This window comes from Nicotiana sylvestris, chromosome 7, assembly GCF_000393655.2.
Source record: "Nicotiana sylvestris chromosome 7, ASM39365v2, whole genome shotgun sequence".
NCBI classification, from domain to species: domain Eukaryota; kingdom Viridiplantae; phylum Streptophyta; class Magnoliopsida; order Solanales; family Solanaceae; genus Nicotiana; species Nicotiana sylvestris.
Window position 1 is genome coordinate 155380693 of NC_091063.1, and position 23992 is coordinate 155404684.

At 37.4% G+C, this 23992-nt stretch overlaps 1 protein-coding gene across 1 annotated transcript; it reads right to left on the reverse strand.

Annotated features, from left to right (window-relative positions):
• Positions 1 to 1466: 1466 nt before the first annotated feature.
• LOC104246865 (NAC domain-containing protein 90-like) lies at positions 1467 to 2318 on the reverse strand. Its single transcript, XM_009802790.1, has 2 exons — positions 1695 to 2318; positions 1467 to 1661 (listed from the first exon to the last, which is right to left on the reverse strand). The coding sequence occupies exons 1-2, from the start codon at positions 2316 to 2318 to the stop codon at positions 1467 to 1469; spliced, it is 819 nt and encodes a 272-aa protein (XP_009801092.1).
• Between the last annotated feature and the right edge of the window lie 21674 nt (positions 2319 to 23992).

Here is a 23992-nt window from a genome sequence, read left to right on the forward strand (position 1 = left end):
TAGAAATTTTAAATATTTTTGCACTTCCTAGCTTGAGGGGAGTGTTGAGAAAGGTGTTACATAAGTTTTTAAAGGGTAGGTTAGTCATTTTATTATACTCCACCAACAAGAATCTAGTAGGTGGTTAAGTTAGTTGGACAAGTGTATTATATATACACACACATACTAACAACAACAACAACAACAACAACAACAACAACAATAACAACAACAACAACAACAACAATCCAGTATAATCCCACTTAGTGGGGTCTGGGGAAGGTAGTGTGTATGCAGACCTTATCCCTACCCTGGGGTAGAGAGGCTATTTCCAGATAGATCCTCGGTATCCTTCCTCCCAAGAACTTCTCACCTTGCTCTTGGGGAGACTCGAACTCACACATACTGAATAACACAATAATATTTCCTTTCTGATTCAATCTTCTTCTTTTTCATTCTGTCTTCCCTCTGATCTCTCTTCTTTCTGCATCTACTCTTCTTGATTTCTCTTCTTCTTCATACAATTTCATCTATAAACTAGCAAAGCCATCTTACCTATAATCAACAACAATACTTCCAAAATAGAAGCCTCTTCACATGTTTACACACCATGATTAGAACAAATAAAAGATAATTCCAATCAGCAGATAAGTTTCATAAATGAGCTGAAACCATTAGTCGAAACTTCTGCAGGAAGACAAAAAATAAAAGTGCTCTAAGTCCTCATGAAATTCTACAAACACTTTGATCAACAGATGTAGCTTACGTACTAAATGCAACAGTCAAAAAAGCTTACATGGTACACACTCATAACACCTATGTATCAAAATGATAATGCAATGTCAATTTTAAGTTTGATTATGTTGGTTGAATTGCACTAAAACAAATCTGTATAAATCGTACATTTCGACAAGCACAGATCCCTCTCAAACAGTTCCTCGACAACACCAACACTAGAATGCTTGTTAGATCTAGAAATTTTGCCTACTCCCGTAAGAACATGACAAGAAATCCATATATTGGACATGTAAATTAAATCATAGGGCATATATATAGCTTGATGGATGAAATCTTTTACGACATGTAATTTAATTAATAGAGATTCATCGCCATATCACGAGCAATGATGTAGAAAGAACCATATATATAGTACTTATCAGGGGTCAAATTATTAGGTGTTGAAAAAAATTAAAAAAACTGTAGTAAGATGGTGTTGTGTGTATGTGTGAAAGTAAAATATATTTTTTCTCACTGAAAGCGCACATACATTTCCTATCTTTCCTATTGAGTCTCGCAATCGAAACAACAAAAGATAACTGTTTTCAGCGAAACCAACAAGATACACTACAAGAATAATATAGGCAAAATCTGTGGCAAAATTACTAAATGATACTCCATATACATGAATACAAGTAAAATCTCCCAGCAAGCTTCTCTTAAGAAGTTTGTTCCGATGACTGATGAGACACTACTATTACCTAGAAGCTCTACTTTTCTATAAGTTCTATTGAGTAAACTTCATTCACTAAATTTGTTAACTGATTGCTGCTCTCCTTCCCTGCGTTCTGGTTCCACAATTTACCAAAATTGTCGATATCTACGAGCACACCATCAGCCCAATTGATCTCTTCTTGGTAGTTGGAGCAGTCATTAATATAGCTGCTATTGTTATGTTCGTTCATCTTCTGAGCCTCATCCATAACTTGATGTTCAACTGCTTGACAAATTATTGCTGGTTGTACTGTTGCGCAGTAATCTTCATCAGGTCCATGCAACATAGCTTCGATCACGTTGTTGGCAACATATTGTTCCTCCATATTTGCCCCATGATTTTTCTCTGATCTTGTATTCTTCTTGATTCGGCACACTACAATATCCTCTTTAGGAATGTTGTTTTCTATGAAGAAATCATCTCCCACGAAATATTCTTTCATCAGCCAAATTTTATTGTTCTCTCCTTCTTTAGTACTACTACTTTGAAACTTGAAACTTCTTCTAAACCCAACCACTGTTCCCTTGCCATTCTTGATAGGAAAACCCTTGGTTTGGACTTTCCATGTCCCGTTGGCACAAGTTCGACGAACCCTTGTATGTTCGCTCTTCTGTTTCTTCAACCGAGTAAAAAAATAGCGAACCTTCTCTTCGGGATGATCAGAATTAGCTCTAAATATCTCCCATGGTGGTTGGTCTCCATAGATATCGGCAAGTTGGAAATTAGGGCATTCACTCGGCAAAGGCTTGCTCTTTAGGAACCTTTTCAGAAAGTTGATCAACTCTGCTTCAGTTGGGTAAAACCGAACACCCATGATACACCCACGACGTACAGGTAACGACGACATGGTATATATATATAGGTCTCCTTTTCTTGCTTATAGAGAAAACACAAGAATGAGACAATAGTAATTGCCGCAATACGTTCTCTCAAGTAAGAAGACAAAGAACTATGAAAAGAAACCCAAAACGAATGGCCGAAGCTTATTGATGTAATGGACCATTTATAGATATCTATATCAGTTTAATTCCAACAACGAAAATTAAGAAACAAATTTTTAGGAGAGAAAAAAGTGTTTTGACTTATGCGGAAGGTTAACGCTTGGAACTTAAGTCACTTTCTTTAATTTCCTAATTTTTATAATTCCTAATTAGTTTTTTTAACTAACTTAATACTCCACGGTTTAATAGAAGAATCTGAAAATATAGTTTCCTTAATTAACTTTTTCTCAATTTCATTTTATTTATTTTAACTTACTTTCATTCATCCAAATAGGAAATTTCTAGAAATAGTTTTTTTAAACAGAAGAAAATTAAGAAATTAAAGAATAATGTACTTACTTTCCTCTTTTACCGTTTACAAGTTTTTAAATCTTTTACTTTAGGTAATTATATTCAATTTGGTCTAATAGGAAACTTATAATTAACAGTTCTTGGGAGGGTTGCGCTTGAGACTCAAGTTACTTTCTTTCCTTATATTGCCATTCCTATTTACTAAGATACTAGCTACCTTCTCTCTTTTATTCCGTGACATTTACATGTTATTTACTTTTTCTAACTCCATTCATCCGATAAGAAGTTTCTAGTTAATAATCTATATATCATCATCATACTATATTATAAGCATAATGACTTTTAGGTGGAGTTAATTTACTACAATATTCTTCAAAAATTAAATGACCAAATTATCCTCAACCTAAAATTAAAATTACCTTCCATTAAGTAATATTTTGTACTTAATTGTCCTGGTAAAAAAAAGATAAACAGCACTAAAGAAATAATCATAATAAGGGATGTTGCCTTACACGTTCCAGCCGTCATTGTACAATTTTTACTGATATTTTTACAATTTCTTTATATATTATTTGCTTCTTTATTCAATTTTTCTCCTCCTTTAAATCCTTTATTACAGAAGTGATAGCACTTATATATTTTCAAAAGCTTCAAAAGCTTCCATAGCACGGAAAATTGGATCTTCCTTTCCTTTTCTTCATATAGTGTTTACGAACAAATTACGGACAATTAAAATTACTTCCAATTACGTACATCACTCAAGAAAGAAAGTTAAGAAATTAAAGATATTAAATGACATACAATAATTAACTTTTTGTATGCTATAAAATATGTTTTAAAACTCAACCACTTTAGAATAATGTATGCGGTTTATGTAATACTTTTTTTTATTTGCTATAAGTTAAATACTGATTAATGTTGGGTAAGCACATATCCAAAAACTAGTATCTATATATATATATATATATATATATATATATATATATATGTATGTATATATGTATGTATATTTGGCTTGTTATTTAGTCAAGTGACAAGTAACAAGCCAAGTGGCAATCTTTTAACAAGCCACTTGAAAACCTTACTAAAATTAAAATAGATGTTGTAATACACAGATTTTTTGTTAAAGAAATATTCAATCATCCTTTTTTATCGGCTCTTTTCTATAAACTCTCCTTTACATAAAGTTAATTTTATATTTTTTCATCTAAATAAATTAAAAAGTATTGAAATTACAGATACACCAAAATTTAAACAAAAGAACCGTATATATATTTGTTATACCTTCTTATCTCTATCTCTTCCTAAAAAAAGTTCCTAATTCTCATGTTAACTCAATTGTCAAGAGCACTTGATCATAGAAGATCAGAAGCAACTCGCAACAAGAAATGGTGTATGTATACCAAATCAGAAACGGGCTAAACACTCCTCGGATCGGAATGGTTATATAAAAAATAGAGGGATTTCTACTTGGAAAAGGTTCAAAATTTCCCAGCAACTATTACATTTTACCATTTCCGAACAAAATCCAAGTTGAGGTATGTTAGTTGAGATGATATTTGTTCTGCTAGCCACTTTTCTTAGCAAGTGCTCATGACTTTCCTCCTTGATGTTGGATATAAACCCTAAATTAGTTGCTTGGATTTCTAATTTCTTTTTGCCCTTACATTTTACGGGCTAAACTTATTACTCGAACTAATTTTAAACCTCTCCGAGCATTGAGAATGCTCTATATAAAAATCAATCACACATTTTTCGGCATATACTTTACATATATATATATATATATATATATATATATATATATATATATATATATATATATATATATATATATATATTGCAACTGAAAATACTTTGAGGAGGGAATAATACTTAAAGTTGTTGGTGGTTTAATGTTTAAAATCCGTTGACGTTGCCTTCGTTGATACTGTGGTTGGTCTCTCTCTTATATATGTACTAGATGGATGGTGCCCGTATTGTACACGGGCCAGAGGGATTTGAACTTTTGTTTGGCTTAAGTGAATATAGTTCGTAGTAATTTTCTGGACATGTCATTTTTGTAATAATTTACAACATATAAACAAAGGTAGGATGAACTTCTATTTGTTTTGAAGCAATTTTTGCTCTTCCAATGGAAGAATGTGAGAATGAAATATTACATAAAACTTTAAATTGGTAATGGAAATATAAATTGCGAATTAATAAGATACCTTAGAAGGCTTGAATAACCAAACACTTTCAGAGATTTTGCACCATCACCAAGTGCAATAAAAATATGTATACAAAAACCAATATATTGTCAATATAAACACAACTCCACTAACTACTCTTCTGCCTATTGACGCAGAAAAATTAAACGTATGTTAAATGAAGTGCTTCCCAATATAATATTCTGTCACCTCCTCGTGTATGAAGGTGCAATCACAGACTTGCATCTATAGCCGTTGGTCTTTTGTGATCTGGCCATCATGCTGCTGCAACCTCTATCCTCTATTCAGACTTGGGTTGATTATACTTTGTGAAGTCCACATCAGCTTTCTCATTCAGATATACGTGGAAAATGGAAAACAATATTATGAGTTTGATCTAACAGTATATGACTGGAAATCAAAAATAAAATAAAAATGAACTTACAAAACTGTGAAAAAATAAAGAAGAGTTGGATGACCAATCGCTTACAACGTATTATACAGAAGGAGACTTCCAAGTTCATTTGTGCAAAACCCTTGGCTTCTTCGAGATAAACCATTTGCTATGAAATTTCTCACAGCCCATACAGACTCCATGCTATCACAAATTAATAATTATGAAATATAATATACAATCAACACAAACCATCCAAAGGATTTAGCTATCTTTTAACTATTCCTAATATTCCTTTTGCCTTTTTGTCCACAATCAAAGAAAATTCTTTATTTACAGAAGCCTTTAACAAGAAAACTCAAATTATTCAATATCAGAAGCTTTTGTAATACATAATTAGCATAGAAAAAACCATTACATTGAGAAATAGAAAAAGGAAGGGCATATTATTACCTCAACATAAAAAAGAATATATTTTTGATAAAGTTTTCTCAAGTTACATTATTGTCATCTTACATGTTGCAGCTATTTCTTCATGAATAATCTATGAATGTGCCAGAAACCAGTAGGAAAACCTTCCACTCCTTTTATATACTATAAATATCGAAATTCCACAAAATGAAATATCATCACCACTAAATGGAAAAACACTTATAGTTTATAGGGAAAGCAAAATGTTCATTCTCTTACCTCTTAATATGTTGTCCGTAGTTTACGAGAGAACATAATATGAACTCGATGCCGCAAAAACCACGAGCCGAGTTAATGAGTTAATCTCCTGCATTAAAATATAATAAAATAACCTTGTTTTAGAACCCACATATCATCAGCAAAAAAATCAACTTTTACTTATACAATAAAAATAGAGAGGCACGCAGGGAGTTCAGATATCACAAGTACTGCAGTTTATCACCATTACATCGACAAGCACATTAGAAAGATTGTCTGGATATACATTTTTACCGGCCTAGATAGCAAATAAATAGAAGAAAAAATTAATAATCTTAATCATGTAAACCTTACTGTTTATATGGATATTCCGGACAAAGAGATAGAATAAAAGTTTCTGCTAATGATGAATTCCCAAAAAAACATTACTAATTGCAGCACCATCAAAATGCAGGGCACCATAACGAATAATTCTTATTCATTTTTTTTTCATGAAAAGCTCCATATTTTCAAATACAAATGAATATGCAAATACAACACCAGTAAAGGATATGCTGCATATTTCAGTGTCATACCTATAGTTACCAAAACATATTTCATATGTGCCATATTTGTGTTATCAAAAGTTATGGCCTCGAAAGAGATAGATAATTATGTTAAAATCACCTCTGGGGAAAGAAATGAAATAGAAATTTTTTCAGTTGTTTTAGGCATATTGTCAAATACCATATTTGCACCAAGTTCTTGCCTTCTAATTAGAAATTTTTAATCAGTTACAACTCAATGCGCTTAGTGCTAGAAGTATACAAACAATAAAAACCACATGCATAAACAAAATCTACCCAAGAAATTTTGAGAAAGAGAGAAAGTCAATATCAAGGCCATAGAGGATATCCCGGATCAATTGTCAAACATAAAAGAAGTCCAGAGGCTCATAGGGAGATTATCAGCTTTGAGCAGGTTCATTTCCAGATCGTCGGAAAAATGTCATCGCTTCTTCGCATTGCTCAAAAAGAAGATTTTCGGGCACATCAATGATGAGATCAAGAGCAAAAAAGTAAAACTGTATTAGGCTTTCTATAAAATATAGTATAAGTTAGCCAGAAAATTAGTGTACCTTACAATGATAACTAAGCTCACAATTTATAGTTGTGTCTAGGGAAGGAGGTCCTAGGATCGTGCCCTCCTTTAATGTCAATTATGAGGGCCATTGATGAAGATGTAACGGTAGACATAAATGTCAAATTTCCTGTAACGGGCCATTGCTCTTAATGCCACAGAATATTCCTCATTAAATGATACCGGGCGTAGAGCATTTAATACACCTTTCTATGAACGTTATCCCTTCCAGTGACAAGCGAATATCTACGTTCGGTGGCCATCTCCGTCTTGGGTACCACGTGTCCTTCCTTTAGATGACCATGTATCATATCATATTTTACCCTATACAGTTAATCCCCCTGCTTTCCGGTGATATAACTTTGTGTTACCGGAAAGTTGGTAGAAACACCCTTTTTGGCGGGAATTACTATAACTCCCTTCGCAGGCTTCTAACGGTTGAGTAGACGCACGTCTCTCCGCATTTAAGGCCCCGAACACGCGTCATCCCATGATTCAGCACAACCTTTGCCGATTATCGAGGTAATCATAGACATGAATTTAGCCGCTAAAATTTTACTTATATGTATCATCCTCTTTTTTCTTTTCCTTTGTATTCCATAATTTCTCGAACTTCTAACTTGCATCTTTGTTTTCCATCCTTTCTCTAATTCTCTTCGAACCAAAACCTTTTCCTTCCTCTTATTCAATGGCTTCTTCTTCCAAACGCACTGGTTCTTCAAAGAACAAGAACAAGGTCGAGGACTCTGCTCCTCCAACGGTGGGTTCCATCATTCCTAGAAGCCTTAATACCACAAAAGACTTCAAAGAAAAACTCCCTACTGCTAACGCTCATTCATGGGCTGTCAGTAGGTATCCTTCTTCAATTCGCCTTTCTATTATTCCTACTGTAAAGGAAGATTGACACTACCATGAGTTGGATATTATTGCTCCTGATCTATCGGAGCGAGCGACCCTTCCCAAGGAGGGTTTTACATATTTTTACACGTACCTCTTTACTTTAGGTGTGTTTTCTTTAAGTGGAGAGCTGGATTCCGTGATTACGGAATTTTGCCTCCGCTACCAAATATGTTTGGCACAAGTAAGTCCTTTTGTGTGGAGGACAGTTGCCTGCCTTCGACGTTTGTACCAGGAGACTAGAGAAGAGCTAACATTAGCTCGTATAATGAACCTTTACTCCCCCAAGATTTTTCGGGGGGGGGGGGTGTGATAAACCTCTGCGAACATGGCCACCATGCTTTGTTAACTAGCATGGACGATGATAAAGATCGTGGGCAGACAGAACGGTTCATTGCAATTGACACCAATAATATTATTCCGTCAACAGCTTCATCTTTTCCGGCAGCTTGGAACCGTGCTCGTAAGACCTCTATTTAGTATATTTTCTTTCTCTAAATATTCTTCCATGACCATATTGATTCTTCATCCTTCGTATGTTTCAGCAACTTGATGGACCCCACTGGCGATGGAAGGCCTGGATTGGTGGGTTGAGAAGATCTTGGACGTTACGACGCCTGAAACTCGTTTGTGGAAAGAACTGGCCCTTAAGTACGGGTGGAAGGCCAAAAAATAATTTCGCATATTAGCTTAGAATTTATTTGTAGAATCGGTTACTTGAAGTGTTATTTATATTATAAAATTGAATTTTGAATAGATTTGGGCCATTTGGAGTCGAGTTCTCGTGCCAAGAACATGGTTTTGGGTTAATTTTGAGACGGTTCGAGGTAAGTGGCTTGCCTAACCTTGTGTGAGGGAAACTCCCCTTAGGATTTGGTATTATTGATATTTGAAATGCTTTGTACGTGAGGTAACGAGTGCATACTTGTGCTAATTGTTGGAAATCCTATTTTCATTAAGTAACTTTAACTGTGTTTTCCCTTCCTTTTTATTCTACTTGTAATTAAGCCTGTTGTTAGCTTAGGAAATTATGTTTAATTGCTTTATATGCTCAAACCGCCTTATTTGAACTATGTGAGGCATTCTAGGTTAGAAATACCTGTTTTATCTTGGAGTGAAATTGAACTTAATTGAGTATTCTTCGTGTTGTTGTTACGTGTTTACTTTGGGACTACGGGACGGTATCCCGGGAGATCCCCTGCATATATATATTGATTTGGACTGTAGTGCGGGAATACCAAGAAATCCCCAGCACATATTGAGGATACTAAGAGATCCTTGGGATATCGAGAGATCCCCAACATATATACTGAGGATACTAAGAGACCCTCGGGATACTAAGAGATCCCCGACACACATATTGAGGATATTAAGAGATCCCCGGATGTTATCTTTTTGTTGATCTATACTCTTTTCTGTGATTATTTGTCTTCGTTATAGTTGTTGTTGTTCTTTCCATTCTATGTTATTTCTTACTGTTGCACTTAATTTTACTGCCTTATTCTATACTGTCATACCTTATATTTCATTTAATCTCAGTAGGTCCCTGACTTTCCTCGTCACTACCCGACCGAGGTTAGGCTTGGCACTTACTGAGTACCGTTGTGGTGTACTCATGCCCTTTTTGCGCATGTTTTTATGTGCAGATCCAGGTACTTCCACTCAGTCTTATCACACTTGAGGCGAGGCGCTTTAGAGACTTCGAAGTATATCTGCCGCGTCCGCAGACCGAAGAGTCCCTTTCTATTCTCAATACTATTATAGCCCTTCTGTATTTTCCTTGTTGATAAAGCTTTTTATGGAGTTAGAGCTTTTTATGTAAACTCTTAGCTTGTGATTCATGGGGTTCCAGATTTTAGGAGTGTTTTGGTTGAGTGTACTTTTATATGCCAGGCAGCATCTTAAACACTGTTTCATTTTGTTAGCTCAGTTTTTAATTATTTCCTTTTCCGCAATTATTTATTTTTTTTGTATTTGTTAGGCTTATCTAGTTGTAGAGACTAGGTATTATCATGATAGTTCACGGAGGGTGAATTGGGGTCGTGACAAAAAGCCAGTGATGATGGGGCTCCTCTATACAGAAGGCAGCGTTCATCGTCAACTCAACAGAATGCTCCACCTGCTGAGTTAACTACTCCAACCGAGGACATCATCTCGGCGCTCTGAGGGAGTTTGATTTGGTGGAAAATGCTAACTCCCGCTATCAAGTACCAACTGTTATGCCCGGTACTACAGGGTCGAGTACCGAGTCCCTCCCGTCTTTGGTTGGCAAGCACCCTACCAGTACTGCACTTGGTGAAAGTGCTTCACATCTTTCAACTCCATCAGCTTCATTTCCATCTTCACCACCACCAGCAATTGCTATATCATTTCCATCTTCATCCACTCTTCCACCAGCAATTGCTACATCATCTCCACCGACTGCATCTAATCACGAAGGAGATGTTCCTTTTCCTCAGTCCCCCAGTTCATGGGAATTTGGGGCAAAATTACGTTGCCCCTTCTGAAGATCCACAAAGGAGGAGGAATGTTACTTTTTCGGTCTCTACTGGGTGCAACCTGCTTTCCCGGTCGGAAGAGCTTGCTAACTATCTGAAGCCTTTGGCTTCATAGAAAGATTGGGAAAAGGTTCGGGCACTCTCGGGAGAGTATTAGTTGAACAATTCCATGCATAATGTCGCAACAGCACGTTCCTTTCTTCCTTCAAAATTATTTCTACTTTTGCATGAATATATTCTAAGTTTCACTTCTCTTTCTTTGTAGGCCAACTCTCTTGTTTCTAAGGGCCTTCAAAAGTTGATTCGTGAGAAAGAGGAACTTACTTCTGAACGGAATCGGCTTTTGGTGGAACGGGACCAGACTGTTCTCCACCTCCCAGAACTGGAAACCAAAGCCACTGAGGTTGTTGTTTTGGAGGCTCGTTTGCAGAAAAGTAAGTAAGAGGTGGTAAACCTTATCCAAGAAATTGACCCGCTAAGGGTTAGATTTGACGAGGCTAAGGCCAAATAGGCTAAAGTCCATGATGTCGTTCTTGCTGCAATCGAGTGTGAGGCTTCCACTACTGAAAAAGTGATTGAATTAGAAGCAGCCCTAGACTCCAAAATCGAAGAGCTTGCTGCTATAGAGGCAAAGTGTGCCCAGTTGGGAGAGAAGTACAGAAAAACTATCGAGCATAATAGGCTCTTTAGTTCAACTGTTTGCGACCTTGATATTAGCCTCTAATCCATTAGGTCCGCCCGGAAAAGCCTCTTTGACGAGGTAACCTAACTCAAGGAAAAACTCAAACGCCGAGCGGCTTCCCTTATTATTGAAAAAAACTTACGCCATGTACAGCATAAGGAGAAAAACCTTGGAAGAGGCGAAAGCAGGCATCCTTGACTTTGATGCCGAAATTGCTAAGGCACGAGAGCTTGAGTTGGCTGCTGAAAATGGACTCCCAGCGCAGTCTGATGCTTCTGGTTCTTCTAGTTCTAGTTCTGAGTATTCGGGAACTGAAGATGAATTGGAGGATGATGATGCTGAAGACCAAACTGAGGAAAATGTCGAGCCATCGGTGGATCCACCTACTTCTTCTAGGGGCGCAGACACTTCTCTTTCTCCTTATTCCGGAGATACTGCAGTTTAGCTTTTATTTTCTTTTTCCCATTATTGTATCTTTGCCATTCTTGGCACGTTTTTGTAAATAAAGACGCATTTTTTCTCAAGTATTGTTTGAGTCTTATTTTCGTTTGAATATCCATGCAAGTCTTTAATCTTTGCATTTGCTTAAGAATTTTGTGCATGTTTTCATTTCATGTTTTGCTATGTGTAGTCTCGGATGCACTTTCTTTGAAGTACTTTGGTTCCGAGAATTATCCTTTTTACATGAGGATTCTATAAGTATTTGCACAAGTTTACTTTCTTGCGTCTTTTTGTATACGTCTTCGGGTGCATTTTTCCCCGAAGGCATTTTGATTCTGGGCATAAATTATTTTGAAACCAACCCTTTAACGTGAGGGTTTTCATAAGTATTTGCGCAAGTTTACTTTCTTGCTCCCTTTCGTATATGTCTTCGGGTGCATTTTTCCCCGAAGGTATTTTGATAACAGGCATAAATTCTTCCGAAACTGACCCTTTAACGTGAGTGTTTTCATAAGAGAGGGCCCTCTTATGTTTACATTGTTCTTGAAAAGGATGTCTCCTGTTCATTACGACACTAGTATTTGAAGTACTTGTTTAACTTTTAAATGACAAAGTTAGTTCATCGTTCAGACAAGAAACAAGATAAAAATAGAAGGATTTCATTTCATTTAATTCCTTCTATTTTCAAAAGTACAAAAGCATTTGGTATGCTAAAAAGAAATTTCTATTGCTTGTGGCTATCTTGTACAACTTGTTTCTATGAGGCTGGTTGTGCAGTCCCCGATCCCGATGACACATTTATGTTTCCGGATTTTCATTCCCGGTCGACATGGCAGTCAGTGTTGCCATATCCTCATATCATTCCCCCTAATGGTCGAATGTGAATAATGCGAATTGGAACACTGGAAGTCTTGTGCCTTCAAAGATTCCACCAATGAATTGCTAGATAATCCTTAACTCGGTAACACACCTTACTTTCCCTCAGGAATCCATGCTATCGAGCAAAAGATTATCTAACAATCCTTTAGTGGTTTGTGCTCGTGAACGGTCGATAATCTTTGCTCAATAGAAAACTTAACTTCCCAGTAGAAATTTGCTATAGAGCCAAATACAATCCAACCATCCTCGAGTGGAAAATTGCTTGTTTACCTTGCTATCGAAGGTCTTATTGCTGCTTTCTTCATAGTATGCTTTCTATCGCTGCCTCGTTAAAAACCATGCCAGAAAAACCCAATTGAGACAAAAACTGAACAAAGGGAAAAAGAGTGTAGCACATACTTTCGGATTGGATATTTTTCATCAGCAATAATATCTTTTGAGGTGCGCCACATTCCAATTGCTGGGCAATTTGTCTCCATTTTGGTTCTCCAACTTGTATGAACCTTTTTCCAGTGATAGCTGAAATCCGGTAGGGACCTTCCCATATTGGCCCCAGCTTCCCCGCATTGAGTTCCCGGGTATTTTGGGTTACTTTCCTCAAAACCAAGTCTCTCACTTTGAAATAACAGAAATTGGCTCTTCAATTATAATATCGCTCCATTCTCTGCTTTTGAGCTGCCATTCTTACACGCTCCAAGTTCTTGCATTCCTCGAGCAGCTCCAAGTTGATTAACATTGCTTCATTATTCGCTTCTTCATTTGCCTGGAAATATATCAAGGTGGGTTCCCCCATTTCCCCCGGGATTAGAGCTTCTGCGCCGTACACAAAGGAAAAAGGAGTCTCTCATGTGCTCGACTTGGCTGTTGTTCAGTAGGCCCATAGAACTCCGGGTAATTCTTCGGGCCAATTGCTTTTTGATGCTTCCAACCTTTTTTGAGGTTTTGAATAATCACTTTGTTTATTGACTGCGCTTAACCATTTGCGCTCGGATGATAAGGTGAAGAGGTGACCCTCTTTATCTTCAAATCTTCAAGAAACTTCGTAATTTTTGCGCTGATAAATTGTGGCCCATTGTTACATGCTATCTCTTTTGATTTTCCGAATCTGCAAATTATATTTTCCCATAGGAAGTCGACCACTTCGCGTTCTCCAATCTTCTGATAAGGGCCTGCTTCCACTCATTTAGAAAAATAGTCAATTAAAATTTAAAAAAAAAACTTACCTTTCTAGGAGCCAGTGGGAGCGGTCTGACGATGTCCATCCCCCATTTCATGAATGACCACGGGTACAGAACCGAATGTAAGGGTTCTGCCGGTTGATGTACTAGTGGTGCATAGCGTTGACACTTATCACATTTTCACACGAAGTCTTTGGCGTCTTGTTCCATGCGGGGCCAGTAATATCCTGGCCGAACTAATTTCAGCACCAAAGAATCTGCACCCGAGTGATTTCCATATATCCCTTCATGGACTTCTCTCATGACATAATTAGCTTCTGACGCTCCAAAGCACCATGCCAACGTGCCTTGGAAGGATTTTCTATAGAATTGGCCTTTCTTGAATCTATAACGTGCAACTTTGGTGTGTAACGCTCGTGATGCTTTGAGGTCTTTAGGCAACTTCCCGTGCTCAAGATAGTCGATTATTTCATTTCTCTAGTCCCAGATGTCACACCTCCTTTTTTCGCCCCGCGAGGGTACAAGGAGTTTTTTCCAATTAAAGGACAGTCAAAACGGGATTTGTGTATTTATTTCAGAGTCGCCACTTAGGATATTTAGGGTGTCCCAAGTCACCAATTTTAATCCCGAATCGAGGAAAAGAATAACTCTGTATTACAGTCCGCGAACCAGAAATCTGGATAAGGAATTCTGTTAACCCGGGAGAAGGTGTTAGGCATTCCCGAGTTCCGTGGTTCTAGAACGGTCGCTCAACTGTTATATTTGGCTTGACTATCTGATATAATACGTATTATAAACTTATGTGCAAATTTAACTTTTAGAAACCACTTTTATCATTATTTATTTTATACAAAATTGCAACGTCGTGAAAACGCATCTCGAGCCACGCCACAACCAGTGCACGCATGATTTGTTGACGCATTTTGACTTCGTCAAGATCGTGATTTGGGTTACATAAATGTACACCCGTATTCAAGAAAATAACCTTATTAAATATGCGCCAAAATACTACGCGTTATGATATTATTAGGTAAGACCGTGAATTTTACTAAATCGCCCATCTTGAAATCTAGGTATTTTCTTATATAAAAAAAATAAATAAATAAGATTGGAGGACTGCAATTTTTTGTATTATTTATATTTATTTATTTGTTAGCGAGATCCTCCCTTATTTTATGAATACCCTTTAATGACTACATCTTTATTATTACTAAGTTTGTCCATAATTATGAAGTCAATCTCTACATACTTAAAAATAACATATTAATTACTAATTCAAAACAAATATTAATGGAAAGTAATATTACTAAAATGATAATTACGAACAACATGGAATTGCCCAAAAAGTAAAAAAAACTAATTATCCCATAGTTGGATTAAAACATATTGTTAGTATGACTTAAGCTTATTGAAATTAATTATTTACAAATACTGAAAATTAAAAAAAACTTGATTACTAAACCATATTTCTAAAAGTTAAACAATTTAAACTTAACTAACTTTGTTTTAATTCACATCATGTCCGAATACTTGATTCGTAAACTAATTCATGTTTTAACTGAAATTAACTACATGATTCCGATTAACTTAATGTTGACAAAAAAACCTTATGAATAAGGAATTAATCAATTTTTGCCAAACTGATTCAATAACGCCATTTTTTACGTTATTTCTTCTATTTTGATTATTAAACAGTTTTAATTAGTAATCCGTCTTGAATATATTTCCTAATAATCCGGTTAAGGCGTTATTTAATATATCGCTATAACATGTCTAATTATGCCAAATGACCAGTGATTGACAGAATAATAATACATGAATAATCTAAATACAATACAAAAAAAAATTAAAACTAAATTAAAAATTTAACATTCCGTTCTTCATTTCAGCTTACAAAATGCCAAAATTACAGTTGTGTACCTGGTATTGCCAATATAAGAAGAAGAAAGTCAACCACGCAGTAATAACAATACAACACATCAACAAAAGTCCAATAGCAGTAACAACCCAGAAACAGCGTTTGCAAACCGGTGGAGTATTAATCCCAAAACAAAAAGTTCAAGCTTTGATGACACAACAACAATTAATGTTAATTTCAAACAATGAAAGAAAGCAGAATATTTTTTTAGTTTTTTTTTATTTGAAAGTTTAAATATTTTTTCGGAATTTTCTCTCTCTTAAATGTTCAGCCTTTTTTTTCTCTCTCTTATTCTCTTTCTGTCAGATTTTTTCCTCTCTTTTTTCTCTATCTGTGTTCTCTCGTCCCTGTGTCTTGTGTTCAAGACTTCCTATACATAATCTCAACCCTTTAATCAATTAAAATCAATCCATTTTCTCTACCAAACCCATTATCTTCCCACTTATCCCCATTACATTAAATAAATATATCACACCACCCCATTATTTTTTGTCCCCCATGCCTAACATAAATAAATACAAGATTCCTCCCCACTAAATTTTGTCTTGTCCCCCCTTTATATTAAACAACTATATCACAACCCACCCCATTACATTTTGTCCCCCATGCTTCATATAAACAATTACAAAATGTACAATTCCTAAACTACCCCTCCGACCTTACTGAAATTACCAAACTACCCCTGAACGTACTGCAAATTACCAAACTACCCCATCAGCTATAACAAATCAATTAATCACACTCAACCAAAATATAGCCAATATGATCAATTTCTAACAATGTTTAAACAACAAATTACATGAACATGATTTCTTCAATATTTCAACAACAAATCACATGAACATGATTTCTTCAACATTTCAACAACAAATCACATGAACACAAATTGAACAACAAAGAACAACTAAAATTTGATTGAACAATATTTTAGCAACAAACAATCCTATTTTCGGATTCAACAACAACAACAAACAAGTATATTTAGATTTCTAAATTCAATAATATTGAACTTAAAATCAACTCTAACAACATTTACAACAAACAATTCCTATATTAAACTTAAACAAGATTATGAGACAAATTCAAGAAATAATCATAAGTGATAAACAAGAAATCAAACTATACAAATTTCGGATTCAAGAACAATCAAACAAAGTATGAACATGAATGAGTCTATTTTAACACAACAAACATGACGGATTAAATGATTAAACCAACATTAATAATTTCTGGAAAATATATAACAACATGAAACAAATTGAAGAAATAATCAATTAAATTTCAATTTGAATCTAACAAACATCAAACTAACAAATTCTTACTTAAACAATAAAACAAACATGAAATAAACATGAAAAACCACTAATTAACTTTCCATTTGAAATCTGAAAATTAATTCAATCAAAACACATGAACACACTAGAAAATTATTTCAACGATGAACAACGAACAAAACAAGAATCAAATATTTAACGATTTTAACTTCGAGAAATATAAAACGAAATATGGACAAAAAATAAAACTCAAAAACAACTAACCGGAGATGAATCAACGACGAACTCGATTGTAAACAAATTTGTCCGGGCTTCGACTCAACGAAAGACCTTCGAACTTTGACGAAACGAAGAGGAAAGGAGTAATAGCAGAAGCTACTGCCGCGACGAGCAGCATCAACAATTTGTCGAGGAGGACGTCGGGAGAAGAAGCATCAGCAGAAGCGGCGTGAAGCCGTAGCCGCGGGGAGCAGAAACGGGCAGCAGTAGCGGCCTGTTTGTTTGGAGAACGGAGCAGCAGCGCGACGGGTTGACGACGAAAACACGAAGAAGAAGTAGCAGCTGAACGCAACAAGAAGGAGAAGCAGCTGAACGCAGTAGGGGAAGCCATGGATGAGCTCAAACTCGACGATGACGAAGCTTGATGGAGGAGGGCATCTATGGAGTTGTTGGTGCGTGTGTGTGTGAGTGTGATGGGGTGAGGGGGAAGTGCTGGAGGGGGTGGTCGTTGGGTGAGGGGATAGGGCAGCCATAGTTGCTATGTAGGGGAGCTTGAAGAAGAAGATAGGGAGGGGGGTGGCGGATGTTTAGGGTGTTTTTTAGGGTTTGTTTTTTTTTCTTTTGTTTTGTTTTGTGTTGTTTTATGAAATGTAAGATAATAGGGGGGTTGGGTTATGGACTGGGTCGACCCAGTTCGAAATGGACTGGGTCGTTTGGGAAGATTGGGCCATTTTTTGGGCCTGTGGCTTGAAATCGAAGAAGAGGCCCAATTCCGACTTTCTTTATATTTTCGCTCTCTTTTCTTCTTTTTATTTCTCTAAAACTAAATTATAAAAATACTTAAATTATTATTAAGAACTAAATTAAGTTATAAAAGCGCAAATTAACTCCCAATAACAATTAACGCACAATTAAGTAATAATTAAGCATAAAATTGTATATTTGGACATTAAATGCTAAAAATGCAAACGATGCCTATTTTTGTAAATTTTTATTTTTTTTGTAAACAAACTTAATTACTAACAAATTGTAGAATTAAATCCTACATGCAAAATGTGACATATTTTTGTATTTTTTATTAATTTAGCAAATAAACATGCACAGACAAATACAAATAATTATTCAAAATATCACAAAATATCACAAAATTGCACACCAAGGAAAATTATTTTATTTTTGAATTTTTTGGGAGTAATTCTCATATTGGGCAAAAATCACGTGCTTACAGCTGCCCCTCTTTGCCCGAAGACACGAAGGGTTTTCGTGTAAAGATAAAGCGGGCGATTTTTGCCCATCCGAGTACTCCGTGTGAAGCATTTTTTGAAAAAGATTTGACCGAACCTTTGCTTCAAAGGTTTCCTACACATCCTGGGCTAAACAGGAATCAGGTCAATGTAGTTCGGGAAGTTTTTTGGTAGCTGGGACTACCGTGGGACTGCATTGTTACTGTTGTTGCATGCTATTAATACTGCTTACCGATCTCCTTGTTACACCTTGCTTAAAACAAAACAAGAAGCTAGGCTATGCTGCAATTTTTCTTGTTGCCTTGCTTTCTTGTCTGTTTCCTTTTTTTCCGGTGCTTTTCTTCCGATGCTTTTCTTCCTTTCGACACATGCACTTGAGTTTTTGCTGGGACCTCTTATTGCAACCTTCTGTTTCCCGGTGCTGGGGATTTTTATTGTTTCCTGCTGGGGATTCCTGTTGTAACCCTCTGTTTTATTGTTCTCTGACTTGATTTTGAAATGTATGCCTCTGTTGTATGGGCGGGCTCCCAACTTCAATACTTGAAAATTAATGCTGAATGTATTCCTCTGTTATATGGGCGGGCTCCCAACTTCAACACTTGAAATGAAAAGACTGAAATGTATGCCTCTGTTCTATGGGCGGGCTCCCAACTTCAACACTTGAAATGAAAAGACTGAAATGTATGCCTCTGTTCTATGGGCGGGCTCCCAACTTCAACACTTGAAATGAAAAGACTGAAATGTATGCCTCTGTTCTATGGGCGGGCTCCCAACTTCAACACTTGAAATGAAAAGACTGAAATGTATGCCTCTGTTCTATGGGCGGGCTCCCAACTTCAACACTTGAAATGAAAAGACTGAAATGTATGCCTCTGTTCTATGGGCGGGCTCCCAACTTCAATGCTTGAAATGAAAAGACTGAAATGTATGCCTCTGTTCTATGGGCGGGCTCCCAACTTCAACTCCTGAAATGTAATATCTCTATTCTCCAGGCAGACTTCTGACTTTTAAAATTTAAACTATGTGTCTCTGTTCTTCAGGCGGACTCCTTACACCAAACTTGAAAAGTATGTCTCTGTTCTCCAGGCGGACTCCTGACTTTTAAAATTTAAGCTGTATGTCTCCGTTCTTCAGGCGGACTCCTGACGTCAAACTTGAAAAGTACGTCTCTGTTCTCCAGGCGGACTCCTGATTGCTAAATTTGAAATTGAATGTCTCTATTCTCCAGGCGGACTCCTGACTTTTAAAATTTAAGCTGTATGTCTCCGTTCTTCAGGCGGACTACTGACGTCAAACTTGAAAAGTACGTCTCTGTTCTCCAGGCGGACTCCTGATTGCTAAATTTGAAATTGAATGTCTCTATTCTCCAGGCAGACTCCTGACTTTTAAAATTTAAGCTGTATGTCTCCGTTTTTCAGGCGGACTCCTGACGTCAAACTTGAAAAGTACGTCTCTGTTCTCCAGGCGGACTCCTGATTGCTAAATTTGAAATTGAATGTCTCTATTCTCCAGGCGAACTCCTGACTTTTAAAATTTAAGTTGTATGTCTCCGTTCTTCAGGCGGACTCCTAACGTCAAACTTGAAAAGTACGTCTCTGTTCTCCAGGCGGACTCCTGGCAACTTGCATTTATCCTGATTAGTGCTTGTTTTTCCCTCCTGGAGAATTCCTCTTCAACAACTAACTTTTCTCCCCCTGCTCAATCAAAGAAAATTTCGTCAGTTTAAAACGGTGGTTAGTTGATGGCATTCTTGCTGAAAAATCCTTCCACTGCCTTGCTTTGTGTTGACTAATTTCCACGCACTGACCCTAAACCGCTTGACTTTCTGACCAACTTTTAAATTTCCCAACCTCTGGCGACCTAAATGTTTTACACCCCTGCTGTTATTTCACTTTTCTGACCTTTTTGTTTGAGCTTTCGCCTTTCCCACGACATTTCCCAATCATTTCACCGATGAAACTTCCGTTAATTCCCTGTATTCCACTTGACATCAAGTTGTTTTTGACATGCTCTGACCACGTTGTGCTTTACAATTCTAGAAGCTGGTAGTGAACTTTGAAGTCCTTTCTGCTTGCATTGAACAAAACTGGCACTGAAACATCTCAGCTAGATAAAACCCTCAAAAGAAAATGAAATGCAATGATTCTTGAGTTAAGGATAAGAAGAATCCAAAACCAGATGACTGTTTGAAAAGAGAAGGAAAAGAAACTTATCTGAGCGAGACAACTAGTACCAATGGTCATGACATGCATTTTGGATTAATCAGCCCAATCTGTCCAACCAAACAACTCTCAATTGTCGTACCTCATTGCCCAGAACTTCCATCACTTGTTTGATTTATCCAGACCTTAACCTTGTTTCCCTGCGGTACCGCGAAACGGTTTCTATCAACAGACCTTTCTCAGTTTTCCATTTCTTATCTCACCTTCGCCTTGAGGTGCCTGTAAAGGTTTTCACCAACAAGACTCTCTCATTTATTTTTCTCTCAGCTCTCGTCGCTTTACGGTGCCCGTGAGGGTTTTCACCCATAAGACTCTCTCATTTATTTTTGTTCTTCTTGCTCGAACCAGAGTGTTGCCCCTGTCGTGAGTTATTCCTACCTATTCATCTTGGCATTTCTCAAAACTTATCATAAGGTCTTTCTTTATACCGTAATGTAGGCTTTTGGATTAAGCTAGAAAGAAAGGTATAAAAGGCTCAAAATAATTCAAATGGGTTCAAATTACAACTTTCGGAATCCAACTTTCATAACAATCACCACTTCTGCCCCAGCTTCTTGCTTGGGGATTTTTGGATTTCTATTTGGTATGACTGAACCTCGGAGTAAGGCTACCTACGTACCCTTTCGGGATCAAGTCAAACGTAGTTCACTTCATAGAGACTACGTTGTTATGTTTCTCTTCTTTCCCTTTTTTTCACTTTTCTTTCTTTTCCTTTTCTTCTTTTCTTTTCTTTTTTTTTCTTTTCTTTTCTTTCCTTCTTTTCTTTATGTTCGTCACATGTGTTCTCTTATAGTGCCACTGATTCCGAAAGCGGTGTATGAAAAATAAGTAAGGCTCGAAGGGGATAACAAGGGATAAGAGTGTTTGGATAGCAGAACAAAATGCCTTCATCATTTCAATCTTTAAGATATGCCAAATACGAACAGATACATTCAGAAAATAAAGAAATCATACATAATATCTCTTGACCGCATCGGAATTGATGGCCATTTATACACATTCTCCTTCCATATCTGTCAAATACAACGCTCTGTTAGACAACACTCTGGTTACTACAAATGGTCCCTGCCAGTTTGGGCCAAATTTTCCTTTTGCCTCAGCCCAATGAGGCAAGATCCGCCTCAGTACTGATTGCCTGACTTCAAATTTCCTTGGACGTACTTTTTTGTTGTATGCTCTTGCCATTCTTCGTTGGTACAGTTGGCCATGACACACTGATGCCAATCTTTTCTCATCGATCAAACTCAACTGCTCAAGACGGCTTTTCACCCATTCATCATCATCGATCTCAGCCTCTGCAATGATTCGCAGAGATGGGATTTCCACTTCTGCGGGTATTACTGCCTCGGTACCGTATACCAATGAGTAAGGAGTCGCCCCTACCGAGGTACGCACGGTGGTGCGATATCCTAACAATGCAAAAGGCAATTTCTCGTGCCATTGTCTAGATCCTTCAACCATCTTCCGGAGTATTTTCTTTATGTTCTTATTGGCCGCTTCAACCGCACCATTTGCCTTGGGACGGTACGGAGTAGAGTGCCTGTGAGCAATCTTAAACTGCTCACATGTCTCCTTCATCAAATGGCTATTAAGATTAGCCCCATTATCTGTGATGATTACCTTTGGGATCCCAAACCGACAGATGATATTTGCATGCACGAAGTCAACTACAGCCTTCTTGGTCACAGACTTGAATGTCTTCGCTTCCACCCATTTGGTAAAATAATCTATAGCTACCAAGATAAACCTGTGCCCATTTGATGCTGCTGGATCAATTGGCCCAATAACATCCATGCCCCATGCAACAAAAGGCCATGGCGCGGACATCGTATGTAATTCTGATGGTGGAGCATGAATCAAATCTCCATGTATTTGGCATTGATGACACTTACGCACAAAACTGATACAATCTCGCTCCATCGTGAGCCAATAATAACCTGCTCGGAGAATCTTCTTTGCTAGAACATACCCATTCATATGCGGTCCGCAAACTCCGGAATGCACCTCAGTCATGATAGTTGTGGCCTGCCGTGAATCTATACATCTCAACAAACCGAGCTCTGGCGTTCTTTTGTACAGTACTCCCCCACTAAGGAAAAACCCACTTGCCAACCGTCGAATTGTTCTTTTCTGATCACTGGTGGCCTGCGTTGGATATACTCCCGCTTTGATGTACTCTTTGATATCATGGAACCACGGCTCTCCATCGATTTCCTCTTCTAACACGTTACAGTAAGCATGCTGATCACGGACTTGAATCTGCAATGGATCAACATAGGCCTTATCTGGATGGTGCAACATTGACGCCAAAGTAGCCAAAGCGTCAGCAACCTCATTATGAATCCTTGGAATGTGTCTGAATTCTATGGCCTGAAAACGCTGGCAAAGCTCATGCAGACACTGCCGATACGGTATAAGCTTCAAGTCCCGTGTTTCCCATTCCCCTTGAATCTGGTGTACCAGTAAGTCCGAGTCACCCATGACCAAGACTTCCCGTACACCCATATCCACAGCTAATCTCAATCCCAATATACACGCCTCATATTCTGCCATGTTGTTTGTACAGTAGAAACGAAGCCGAGCTGTAACAGGGTAATGCTGACCTGTTTCCGAAATAAGTACTGCTCCTATTCCCACACCCTTCATATTTGCAGCCCCATCAAAGAAAAGTTTCCATCCCGACTTCTCAGCTTGTTCTAATTCTTCAATGTGCATTATCTCTTCATCAGGGAAATAAGTTTTCAAAGGCTCATAATCTTCATCAACGGGGTTCTCAGCCAAGTGATCGGCTAATGCCTGTGCTTTCATGGCAGTCCGTGTCACATAGACAATGTCGAACTCTGTAAGTAAGATCTGCCACTTTGCAAGCCTTCCTGTGGGCATGGGTTTCTGGAAAATATACTTCAACGGGTCCAAGCGAGATATAAGGTAAGTGGTGTAAGATGACAAGTAATGTTTCAATTTCTGTGCCACCCAAGTTAGGGCACAACATGTCCTTTCCAGATGAGTATACTTGACCTCGTAAGATGTGAACTTCTTACTGAGATAGTAGATAGCCTGCTCCTTTCTGCCCGTAACATCATGCTGCCCACAGCCGAATGAACTATCCACAACTGTCAGATATAGAATCAAAGGCCTCTCTGGTTCTGGTGGGACCAACACGGGTGGGTTTGACAAATACCCCTTTATCTTATCAAAAGCCTCCTGGCATTCATCAGTCCATTTGACCGCGGCATCTTTCTTTAACAATTTGAAAATTGGTTCACACGTTGCCGTGAGCTGAGCAATGAACCTGCTGATATAGTTCAGTCTTCCCAACAAACTCATCACCTCGGTTTTGTTTCTTGGAGGTGGCAACTCCTGAATAGCTTTGATCTTTGACGGGTCTAATTCAATACCTCTC